This window comes from Lottia gigantea (genome assembly GCF_000327385.1).
Source record: "Lottia gigantea unplaced genomic scaffold LOTGIsca_6, whole genome shotgun sequence".
Lineage (NCBI taxonomy): Eukaryota > Metazoa > Mollusca > Gastropoda > Lottiidae > Lottia > Lottia gigantea.
The window spans coordinates 2,566,710-2,580,216 of record NW_008710049.1 but is presented as its reverse complement, the minus strand read 5'-3'; the positions used below and the strand labels follow the sequence as shown (position 1 = coordinate 2,580,216).

At 36.1% G+C, this 13,507-nt stretch overlaps 1 protein-coding gene across 1 annotated transcript; it reads left to right on the top strand.

Moving 5' to 3' along the window:
• Positions 1–12,654: 12,654 nt before the first annotated feature.
• LOTGIDRAFT_106929 (hypothetical protein) lies at positions 12,655–13,245 on the top strand (the record flags this gene model as incomplete). Its single annotated transcript, XM_009063887.1, has 2 exons — positions 12,655–12,991; positions 13,034–13,245. 2 exons carry the CDS (start codon positions 12,655–12,657, stop codon positions 13,243–13,245), a joined length of 549 nt encoding a protein of 182 aa, XP_009062135.1.
• Between the last annotated feature and the right edge of the window lie 262 nt (positions 13,246–13,507).

Here is a 13,507-nt window from a genome sequence, read left to right as displayed (position 1 = left end):
AAAGCAAATCGATGTAATCCCGTTGAGTAAATGAACATATGGATTGTTGGCTTGACAGATATATCCGGCTGAAGTTGAAAAACGTGATTTTAGCACGGAAACTGCCGGTTACATTTCTAGCAGCTGGCTATCACATGTACTTATTCTGCAATCTTAGCTATCGTATATAAGCGGCTGTTAGGTAGATGTCCATTGATACCACGCATATTTAACAAGCTGTTGTATAGTTCCAGACCGGTCGTATGGTGGAAATAAAGCACATTGTATTATCATTAAACAACATCAAAATCATGACATATACCACTAATAACACGACGACACAATAAAAGTTAACATTCCATTTACAAAGAGTGATTAAAAAATATAACGAAATATTTTGTATATTTTCTACACCTAAAGCTTCTGCTACTTCCAGTTACTTTAAAACCTCCACGCTAGTCTAGAGCCGTCACCATAATCTAGATGGTAAACCGCATTGGTGTATAGCACCACGTACGTCATCAGACCCGGTTTGTTGCAGTCTACTAGGCTTTTGACAAGCTTATGCAAGACTTTCGTAGCTCTGTGTTCAGGATCCTTCGCCCCATCTCTCTTCCTCGCTCCTTGATGGTTCCAGTCCAAGGAATGAAATTGGATCGGTCCTTTCGAAGCATGTGTCCAATCCACGCTCTTTTCCGTTTCCATATTTCATAGGTAATGGGAATTTGTTTGCTTTGCTTGGTTAGATATTCATTCCGGCCGTCTTTTGAGTAGAGTACGCTTTAAGCAGGTTGGTGAAGACATGTATTTTGATGCCCTTGTTCTATGTGTGTCTCCAGGTTTCCAATCCCTATAGACGCACTCATAATTATCAGATATGAATATTTACCATGCCATGTGTTGTTATACATTTTTTGTATTATGTTGATAACCTTTTCTGGTATTCTATAGGAAGCAGTCGCCTCCTCTGCTTCTGCTGAATATACTGCCCTGATCTACCCGTAAATATAAGTATATTTTGGACCATCCTCTATTTCCGAAAACCAAAGAGCGTGACTTGTCTGTTAAAAAGTAATACGGATTCTAAAAATTGGCAATCTAGAACTATAATCTTGACTTTTGCGAAAACCCGGCTTTTTTCTCAAATGTGGAATCAATTTTACGAAACGGGTTCCATCTTAAATTGCCTGTAAACCAATCTATGGTAGTCATCGGCCTCAATCGGTGATTATTGTTCGGAAGATGGCGATGTCGTACAAGTTAAATTGCAACATTTACTATAGAATGTGAAGGACTAAATGTTATCTGTATATTGGTATGAGATATGAAGATGAAAGGCTTTATAGAGTAAAAAGATGCTTGATAAAGATCATTGATTCTCTTTACCGTAATATGATAAAAATAAATCTATTTTTGATAACAGTATTTTATTCCAACTTGATGTCTACTGTTCTTCACAAATTTACATATATATTATAACCTACAAACTCCTCTTTTATATTTCACACAGACATATAACCCTCCGTCTCCTGACTTCGTGTTACGTATGTAAAAATTCACATAAAAGAAGTCGTAATAACGTTTGGCCCGCCAGTCTCGATTTCGTTGTTAACAAGCTGTATAAAAGATCCTTTCTTAACCCGTTAACCGTGAAATACGAGCCTGGATGGCCGTCTATTGCTCTATTTTGTTTAGTAATGGATAACAAATAGGCAATCCTGCCACTTTTAATCAAGATCAGTGGTGCAGACTACCACTATTCAGACGTTCAGTTATTGCCATGATTTACGGGCGAGAGAAAGCAAGCAGTGTAGCGTTACCGTTGTGAGGAAAATCGACACCACGTGTTCAACGACGCGATAACTGACAGTCGTCAAGGGCTTATCGACTAGAATCTCCGCAAAAATTAACAAACATTTGAAAATGGCGACATGCGGCGAGAATCAAAAAGATGTTAACGCATGGCTAACGTCAGTAAATTTTAAATTTTAACAATTTAACCCTAGATGTCCAAACAACATGGTGTAATAATTTAGCTAGGTTACCGTCACAAAGGGTAGTTAGATATATAGCGAGCAAATATTTCAACAATGTTCATTATGTTCTCGTAAAATTTAATTGAAAATCCAATTAAAAACATCTGTAATGTCAGTAACATGAGGTGACACGCTCGTACTATCCACGAGTTGCTTTCACCATTATCTATTGCAATTATGATTACTTCAGCTTTATATTCAACTCGATGGACCGATATCGATCTACGATTTTTTGTTACGACTAAGGAGATGTATTCCGTCTGACGCGATTGTCTAAAATATGAATAAAGTGAAAATAAAAAGTACCTTTTCGTATGTTGAACGATGTTGAGTTTTCACTTTGGCTTGTACAGTTAAAACAAATTGTTTGTAATCATTTCAACCTAATATGTTCATTAGGGCGTATTTAGCATGGAATTTGGACTAATTATGCTGGTCTTGTTCGAGTCTCTTTTCTCCCACCTGCAGAAAAGTGCCTCAAAATTATGACATTTTTAAAGAAAAATACCGTCTTCCCAATATCGATTTGGAGAGTAAAATTTTGGGGGAGAACACACACCAAGAAGTCTTGCATCATGAACAAAGTGTTGATCAGAAATTCTAAAATCGTTTATGGCCTCATATTCTAAATAGTCGGACAGCAAATTACACCTCATCTCAGCTTCAAACGTAAACAATGAAGGTAAATAAAAAGATTTGCGTCCTTTTGTTGGCCTCCTTGGCATTCCTTGAGCCGCTAGAAGTATGCAAGTCACGTGTTATGAGTGAAATTCGGAAAGGAAATCATTAGTTGAATGACAGTGTGACTCGTTAGTTGTTGATCTAACCAAGTGAATTCAATAATATCTCTCAACTTCTAGGTCGCCGAGTTTACACCTGGGATTGATGACTTAATGAAGAAGCTAAGGAAGGCTGTTCACAATTGTAGAGGCTTGGGGCATATTTCACGGTACATCAATCCATGCCAAAAACAGTTGATTGCAATTGTTCATATCATCTACCATCTCAAAGATAGAAATAAATAGAAAGAAGGTCTCACCTCTCATTGTAACTTTACTGTCATCAGGCTTTACAAACCTAGTCTCTAAGACACATCGGTTGTTTTAGATGAACATATCCTACCATAACGAACAAATTTAGTTTTCAAATAGATTTGCCAATACATAATAACGCCATATTTAATTTTGAACAACACAATACAAATAACAATAAACTAAACAGAATTTAATCATTAAATATAAACAGCAATAAGGTTCTTTATTACAAATGTGGATATTATAGTTAACTCGCATGTGATTTGGAATATATGAACTTCTAGATTCCTATAATTTCTATAATTCTTTATCCTATGAGCATGATAGAACTTTTTTTATAACGAGAAGGGGATTCGAACCCATGACAGTTATTCATTGGTCTGAAATTGGTTACTTGGATTAGATGTATTTTTTACTTCCGAATATCAGTGTTTCCTCTTTTGTATGACAATTAAAAATCGAAGCCGTGACAATGACAACAGCGAGCGAATCTCATATTAGATTGCCTTGTGTGTGGCGAAGATAATATGGAAATATCACCTCTTGATCTCCATCCAATTTTGGCTTCCTATCGAGGATTTAATTTCGTCGTACTTTATTAAATTCTCAAAATATTAAAAGAGAGGGAATTAAATTTTGAGAACTAATTGAAAGTTGTAGATAGAGCCGGATGTATTTAGAGTCGGTTCACTTCGTCTTTAATGTAGCGTCAAACCGACAGTTGCACAATTAGCATACAAATTGCTCAGCTCGTCATGTTATCGTCGACAAACCTTCACCATATTGGACCAGATTTTATTTCGAGAAGCAGAGAGAAACGATTAGATTGTATTTTGACAGACAGTGTAATGGTAATATCAGACCAAGGTTATTGTATAAACAATTTACGCTGGCAAATGAAATTCTAGCAATTAGGCGAAAGCACTTGTGCGTGAAGTGACTGGAGAGGAAAATGCATAAGTTCTGTCGTGAACAGCTATAAAAACGAAATTATCAAACTTGAATAAACCCGAGCTAGCGGATCGAATTCTGTAGCCCAGAGACGATTTATTTTCGCTCGCAGATGTTACCTCACCATGATGCCGTTCTAGCCACGTCAATTCTGTCTTATTAAACTAGTTTGTCTTTGTTCGTCTCGGACGCTGTCGTGGTTATTTCACGATTGAAGAATACCAGGCCCGAACCAGTAATTCTCTCCAGCATTTATTGATAAGCTGTTGGCTGCCGACTTTATTATAGAAATTAAGCTGCTTAATAGAGCGAATTATTCAGGCTTTGGATTCTCTGTTCTCCTGTAAAGAGATTCCCAAGACTTCTGGTGTCGTGTAGGTTATATAGTTGTTTTCATCTTTTTGTAAAACTTATTTTGATGAGCGGTATTCATAATTTGTAAGTAAAGTATTGACTGGTCATCAAATATACAGTATGAAAACTGGGGAAATGGTGTCGTCAACCCTTCAAAGATTCTTGGGAGCACATTTAACCATTCAGCCTTGATATTTCATATTGTAATATGTGCTTTTAAAGTACGCAATAAGCAACTACATATACCTTGAACTAGTTACCCTTTAGTTTCCTATAGTTGCTTGAAGTACTAATTGGCCTTGATACAATAAAATGAACGCAATTTACTCTTAGTACCCTAAGGTTTATGACTTGTATGGTACATGGTGAAATGTCACAGAATGACATGTCCGGTCACAGAGTGAGCCGTACATATTCTAAATCTTTAGATATATTGCGTTTAACTTGTTGCTGCGGTGAAAATTCCAAGACGCAGAAACATTTACCCTTATTACTGGGGTAACACTTCCTCTAAAAATAGAGTTTTGTTTTACAGATAAGCATAAATCAGTATTGAAACAGTAGAGCGGATTGGGTTTAAGGGTATTTATATGACAGGGGTTATGTATGTGCTATATGTAGTCCGAAACATCTGCCTCTATTCTAGCCTGTGATAGATATTTTGACAGTAAGTTGTCTGGAATATCTATCTTTCCGAATATATCTGGTTTTGGCTGATCCTATATAAATAAATAGGTTTAGCATCACCCGCACCTTCATACGAAGGGAACATTTCCACAAAACAGGGCCTAGCTTTTCCTATACACCCACCGACCAAGTTTATAAATAGCGATCAAGATGTTTCGGCCTATGCTACATATAGAAAATAATGAACGAAAGATGCGTGAAGTACATATTTCACATGAACTGAATGTTGGTAAATAAGTAAGTGAAGCTTTTGCGTATGCATTTGCGTTTTAAACGACTACAGCAGAAATTTGTAGTAGTAGACTGGCGATCATATTCTCTTTCTTTGAGCTGAGATAAACAGATTGTTAAGATCAATCGATAGATTTTAATAACAATCGCCATTTTCAAAGATTGCTTCTGTTCTTCTGTTAACAATAATGAGACGTGAGCGGAAATACTAGTTGATCTTTAATGCGCCAGCAGGCACAATTTCAAAACCCTGTTAAGCTGGATTTAGGAAGTGAACTATCTTTATCTGTCGGTCGAATTCAAATAGCGACTAATTTAATTGGGATGTTAGTAAGTAAAATCCCTACTTGTTAGTTCAAACTTTTCTATAGCTACTAAGTAACACATATTTAGGTGATCAGCATAGACGATCCAACGTCAAATACGCTTATTATAATGTCTCGTTTGATGTTTGCCGCACCATTGATAAGTATTTGTTATTGGGTTTAAAGCATAAAATATGACGTACTTGATGGGGTGTGTTCGTTTCGTCACGTAGAAGAATTGAAATCTGTTGGCGGTAAACGATTTCTGATGGCTGAATAAGTAGAAAGTATACATTGATTACTAATTATCTGATAAAATGTGCGATAAGAGCTCAACTTATCATATTTATACCATTGACGTTCGTTTACAATTTTTTAACCTCATTTTTATCTCCTACGTTAAATTTTAATTTCATAAATTGTTCACCAGAATTCCATCAGGAATCTTTAGTGGGGTACAACTTTTATGACATTGGTCTCAAGTTCTTCGCTGAATCCTTTCCTTGCTAGCCATTCCAGTTCACTATATCTGATCATTATTGACGGAAAACAATTTAGAAAAAGAATGGAAATGTCTCTCATTGCAGCTCCTGATGTGGCAAATGAAGACTTGCAACGTCGTGCAGTATTTAATGTTAGCCATTTGAAATGTTTCTTGCATTTTGGCACCAAAGCCATGGTAGAAAGGAGAAACTGCAAACTTTTTAAAAACTGAACAAACGTTGGAATGTTAGCTGATAGATTGTCGATATGTGTTATATCCCAGGTCATTTAAATTCTGGCTTTAATTTCCAAGAAACGTGATCTTGACTGCTTTGGTAATTCATTTTCAGAGGAAAATCGTGTTCAATTGCAGACAATTAGTCATTGTAAAATGCGAGTAAAAATATTTTCTTTCCCGCTATTGTTATCAGTTTGTTTGAAATGGCTTTGAAATACAATGCTACAGTCACATAAATATTAGTAAAAACATCATAGATTCTACGTTATCGACGGTAACTATCTCGTATGTAAGATAGAAAATTCAACCTATGATATTTTGTTGGAGAAAAGAAACTATTTGAAATTCCAAACTGAACTTGACTAGAAGTGTGTGGTAAATTCCTGACGCCTTGCCACCGTATGTCGTGCAAATGTTCGTGTTACTACACAGTAAATGATATCGTGGCTCATATGCTACGAATTTCGTCAAAAGTATTTGATTTCTGCACGTGCTATATGAACCATGCGACTCGCACGCCGAGACCAGGTCGTACGAACTTTGAATCTTAGCAGCCGTAGAACATAAATAATCTACGGAGGTAATTGGCATCTGGGAGTTATTATACGGCTTGTACAGTTGTTCGCCCAGGCACTGCCTACAGATATTTTATATCACATAAACCGGATGTCGGGATTTATAATGATCATCCTATGCACCTTCCAGATTTGTTATATTAAAGCCGTATTCAAGTTTGACTGTGTTGAATCGCTACACGGAGTGTATGGCTTCTATTGAAGTTGGACCTTTTGGTACATTTTTTGCTGCGTTGATACAGAAATATAAAGTTTAATCGTTTCAGATTTAACTCGTTTCTCATTGAAGCCAAACTTTGATTTCGTTTTATTCGGTTACGTTTTGAATGGTACATGGTGCCGGAAAAACTTCCCTCCCCTACATTCAATGCCTTTTCATTTCTATTTCTATTTAATAGTGTTGTTCCAGGTTTAGAACTTTCCACACAACTTATACTGAGTGTTTCGTCCCAAGACTACAGTCGGTGTGATTATCAGCAGTTTCGTCATCTGACCATCTATTTTTATTATTAAACTAAATATGACTTTAATTTTGACACCGCATGATGATGATGTACATGATATATATGTATGATATTCAACAATGTGGTCATTAGCCATTCTTCTGTATCATCATAATATGCATTCCATTCTACGAGTCAAATCAATTGATTGGGGGAAATATTGGAAGAGTTTCCTTCAATAAACTAAAACAATATAAACATAGCGTCACCAATCGAGATCAGAAACATCTTCAGTCATGATTTGTGTACAATGAAACGGTAGTTGGTTCCACTTTGCGAATGGCTTGTCCCGTTTGTTTGGAGTCGAGATAGCTCTGCTTTTGTTATATCTGTTATAATTCAGATCACGCCATACATTGAGTTCACCAGAACAGTATGTAGGTCTCCGTCTTGGCAAGCCATAATGGATCATATTCACTATTGCTAGGGCTTTGATTCTTGCTCATATCCGAGGCTTCACATTGCAGCCTTCAATGGGAAATTGGGAGGTAGATTAAGTGACGTCTTTGAACGACTAATTTCCGGTGAAGACGATCTCCTGCTGTGAAGTCCAACGGTTTATTTACCATAGTAGGAGAGTGAATTTAAAAGTTATAAAATATTTAGTTTTATGTCGGGAAAGTGTTTTATTATCAATACTTCAAAACACTGAATACGTTGCACAGTAAATATAAATCGGCCACTACATGATATGAAATGTAAATACCACGAATGAATTTGAGGCGTACCCAAGGTTTAATCTGCTTTATTATCTACCATTAACACTTACTTATCAATAAAAGTGCGTAATACCTCCTTATTTCATCGGTAGTCGAGGTGATCTTAAATCGAAAGATAAAACTCGTTAAATTCTTCGATATATAGTCGGTTGTCGCCTGGTATTTTAACATATCCGACGAATGTCGATATTTAAGGTTGTCGAGTACAGAATGGATTTAATTGTGGTGTGCTGATGCTGAAAACGCCTTTCACGGTCATAAATTTCATTTAATCATCCGCTGTCTTCCCTTCGCAGCCACGACCGTAATATTTAAACTCTTTCCACCGACCTATTATCGTTTTCAAACAGGTTTACCTCACGTATAACTGCTACCTTTAATCTTGATAAGTGAAGAGGGAGTGTTGAGGTTTGTCAGAGATATTCGCCACCAAAAGATAGCTAGATCACGTAAAATTGTTTTATATTCACGCCAAATGACAAAATTTTCAATAAGGCGTCTCTCGTTAATTCAGTGTGTCGGAGATACGTCTCGCTTGTAAACGTGCTTTCTATCTAAAGAATTTTTCGAGTCGGCGTCTTTTAGATGATTAGAGCGCGACCTAGCTCAATATTGATCGCGTACAAGCGGAAAATAGATGGCCTAACAAAGTGATAGCGCCTTAGGGTGGATTGTTTCTCATTCGGTAACCTTTTAGTCCGATTGTCAATTTCCTTCCATTCGCTTGAATGGAGTAGAAGAATATGGTAGGGGTATTACGTGAACTCACTTTTCTACTGTTCTATTAACAAACTGTACTACAATATCCCCGGTCTTCAAGTGCTCTGTCGGATTTCAACTCATTTCACCAAAGTTCCGTATAAGTGGTAAGACGAGACACGCACGCAACCAGTTCATTACCGTCGTCAGGCTATTGCCGATTACTACCGTATTAAGTTTCAGTATAAGTCGTGCATACCACGCTCAGCTCGAATATTTTCTTTATTGGCGATAAGTATTGAACTTCAGCCGTGTGGAATTAGTGTTTCCGTGACGAGCCCTAAGCTACGTGAAGTATGATAAGGGCGGGCCACGGCGGAATTATTTGTATTGATTGATCAGTGAATAGCTGTTCACGCCACGATCTTGCCGCTCGGACGCTCTCATTTCATAGTTTTGTCTCTCGTTTAATCACCGTCTATCAGCATAAATCCAAGCTGTGGCGAACGAGTGTGTCTAATAGCCCCTCTAACAGCTATCGTTAGTCGACGTTTGTATTCCTCATTGACAAGTTGAACGCGTGCTACGACTATTGAAAATACCCAACGAGCTTTCAACGGATATATCAATGAGTGAGTTTTATTCGCTCTCATTACACTATAGATGCACGTTCACGCTTTGACTTTGTTGCACAAAAACTGTTTTTGATTTCAAGAAGGCGTGGTTTTGTATGATTTAACAGTGAAGATAGTTTGAAAAAGTTATGGGGAAGTTAGCGGCGGGTGAAAGCTCGGAGGAAAAGGAAGACCACCCACAGAAAGAACCAGTACGGAATAATGAGGGACCTTCAGAAACTTCTGTGAACTCCGTTAGTGAGGAGCGATCTAAAACAACGGGAACTGTGACAGTGCCTCCCCAGCCTACGATGGCGGAGGACGCCGAGGAATATATTAAACCTATTATTAAGGATGGTGAAGTGATTTTAGAAGTGGAATGTGGACAAAATAAAGCTCTACTATACTTATCTAAACTCTGTCAAGGCAGTAAAGGGCCGTGTATATACTTTCAAGGGTCGTGGCTATCGCCCAATGAATTCCAGTATGTGTCCGGCAGAGAAACTGCCAAGGATTGGAAGAGGTCTATCAGGCATCATGGAAAAAGTTTGAAATTATTGTTAGCTAAAGGAATATTGTCAGTACATCCAACTGTTTGTGATTGTGAGGGCTGTCGTACTAGTTCAACTTTGGTAAGTCATGTCCTGTATCTCAATAGTTGAAACGTGTTATTTATCGTAAAACTATGAATTGAACCAGGTTACGTCCTTAAACTCGTAGAAATTGGACTGAAATTCTCCTCGGTTCTAAATATCCGTGTTCAAATATCCATGAAGACTTGAATATCGTTCAATCTAGAACATAAAAGGTAACATAAAATTATTTTGATTGTCAGTTGTGATCAAAAGACACCACATTTCAGGAACCCATTCAACGTAATCATGAATATTCTGAGCAATTTTAGATGAAAAATATAAAATATATTACATATTGCCAATTAACATTGTTGACCATGTAATTACTATAAACCCGTTATTTTGAATATATTTGTTCGATACTGGCAGTACCTTTTTTTTTTAAAGATCTATACATATTACTTTTTAAACGGACATAGTAGCTTAATAGTCTTAACTCTCATTAGATCCAAGCAAATTGCATCAACACCCTTGCATAAATAACAATTATAACAGTTTATCTCCGTCGATGTTCGTCAATCAGGATCTCCCCATTTCTTTAGATTTACTAAGCATTATTGTTATTATTTATTGCTAAAGAAACAGTGAAGTAAATCTCCATGTCATAAGATTTATGTTTTAACTTTTCGTCATGCGAAATAGCGAGAAAATCTTTCGTAGTTGGTGATTACGAGTTGTACAGTTCTGTGGTGCATTAAGAGTTAATATTAGCTAATTTAGCGGCGATGCGTGAAGATTAACACGAGCTGCGAAACTTAATCCAGTTAAAACGGAAATGACATCCTTTTAACACCTTTAATTGACATATTGTTTGGCCAAGTTTGACAATTTTAGGAGATATTTACAGCCTTATTTTAACTATTGATTTTTAGACTTTAAAGTGTTTGAATTATAAAAAAACGTTTTATAAAGAATAATATCATACTTTATGATAACGTTATCCAAGTTATTTCACATATTGGGTTGACAAAGCGTTATTAATGTTCTAGTATAGTATACACAATATTTCACTGAGCCATGCTCTTTACTATTTCATCAATTATTCATGACCTAGCGACAATTATCAGGGCGTACATCATATAAATTGAAATTCTATTGTATCCGTCGCTTCCTGAATAATCATTAAACTAGGGCGAATATAATCATGCACAATTTCATGTTACATTTCAAAGTAACCTTTTTAAATCCAATCTGTCTGAACATTCGAATTCTAATTGCACAATTTATTCCGTCGTAGATCGGATAAATTCGTGCTATGTGTTCAGAATTTTTTTTTTTCAGTTTCAATCACGCAACAAAAAAGTAATTCTTAACATGAACATCCAAAAATTATTGTCTTTACGATTTATTGTGTATCATACGAATTACTGACAACACTTGAAAATTTTCAGACAATTATGGTACATACATAAAGTAATGAAATTCGGAGTCGACGCAAACAATAGCATCTTTTTAATTTTACAAACAAGCTTTCTAACATTCATTCCCTGGCTGCCGAGTGTCAAAAGTAGCTATCATGAGTTTGATAAGAGATTGTGTAAGCTTCGAACTAATTACTTTTCATCAATCAATCGTAATCAATGCAAGAAATTAAATTTCGGTACACCGATAGAACCATTTCAAGTGTGAAACATAAGGAAAAGCTTGTCACTTTATAAAGGGAATCAAAAATATAAACTATTAGTTGGTTTAACTGATGAGTTTATTTGGAAGTGATAGCCTTAGTCATTAAAAATATCCGCTCTGAGAACAATTCTAAAAGTAGATCTGATTATGCTTCTAACATTAACAAGTAACCGCATTATTTTGCCTTTTGCGACCATCCTTTTGGTAGGTTACGTGATTTCATAATACTAACAAACAAAACCTAATAAAGTTTGAGTTCTGCACCTGTCTATTACCTCAATGCTGTGCACGCCCAATCAAAAATATTACAATTAATATTTGCAATAAAAAAAAACATACCATCACCAAACTATACTTTTATTAAAACAAATCAGTTCGAAACATCGATTATCCAGATGAATTAAAAGGCTTTGACCATAAAAGTCACATTTTGACGGATATTAAACAATTTCAAGCGAGTTTAATACAGGTATGATCGTGGTAAAATGGACACGTGTTTTATTAATTCATCAATTAATCGATTATTAATACAGAAATCATTTTGTCTCTGTAATCATTTTATTATTCTATTATTGAACCGTTTCCAGCACTCCCAGAAGAATTGATCTGTTCAAATGAACGATGGTATCAAACAAAAGAAATGCCAATCGTAGTTCAGTGCACTGAATTCTATAAGCTATATAGCATGTCCGCCGACACAAAGGTCATAATATCTTCGTCAGTACTTTTGCATGGTGATTAGAATTGTTTCTTCTTAGATGGTATCGCTAGCGAGAAATATCACACATTTTCGGCTCCAATACTTGTGGCCTCTTCACAATTCCAATAATTCTTGGTTGTTTGGTAGATGATATGTTAATGGATGCTGACTGATATCGCAAACTAGGTAGTTGTTTGTAGCCGTAGTAGTTGGTGAATGGATTGGTTGAAATGGATGATTCTGTGTTGTGGGTTTGGTAGTTACAATGTCAAGCTATTATATCGTATGAACAGTTCAAACCTAGGCAGTATACATGATAACAGTTTAAACCTAGACAGTATTCAGACTAACAGTTCTAACTTTGACAGTACTCAGGCTAACAGTTCTAACTTAGACAGTATTCAGACTAACAGTTCCTATCCAGACAGTATCCAGACTCAGAATTTTAATCTAGACAATATACAGACTAACAGTTCTAACCTGGACAATATTCAGACTAACAGTTATAACCTGGACAATATTCATACTAACAGTTCTAACCTAGACAGTATTCAGACTAACGGTTCTAAACTAGACAATGTTCAGACTGCCAGTTCTAACTTAAACAATATTCAGACTAACAGTTCTAACCTAGACAATATTTAGACTAACAGTTCTAACCTAGACAGTATGTGGACTAACAGTTCTAACCTAGACAGTATCCGGACTAATAGTTCTAACCTAGACAATATTCAGACTAACAGTTATAATCTAGACAATATTCAGACTAACGGTTCTAACCTAGACAATATTCAGACTAACAGTTCTAACCTTGATAGTATTCATACCCAGGAATTATCCAGGTTAACAGGGGAAAAACTCGACTATGAAATTTGAGGAACGATTCAATAAAGTTTTTCCTGACAGCTAAAGCGAATAATTAGTCAACTTGCATTTTGAAGAAAAACTTAATCATTATGATTCTTGGTTCAAGGGAGTTTGCAGATTTGTGTCTATTCGTTTCGTTAATTGGTATGTAAAAACATATTTCACATGTTTTGCTCTAGGGTGGATGTAGAGTGTTTGAATTTCTTAAAATTATGACACATTTAGTTCGCACATGTTGCAGCATACGCCTTGCCGAGACCACTCGCTATTG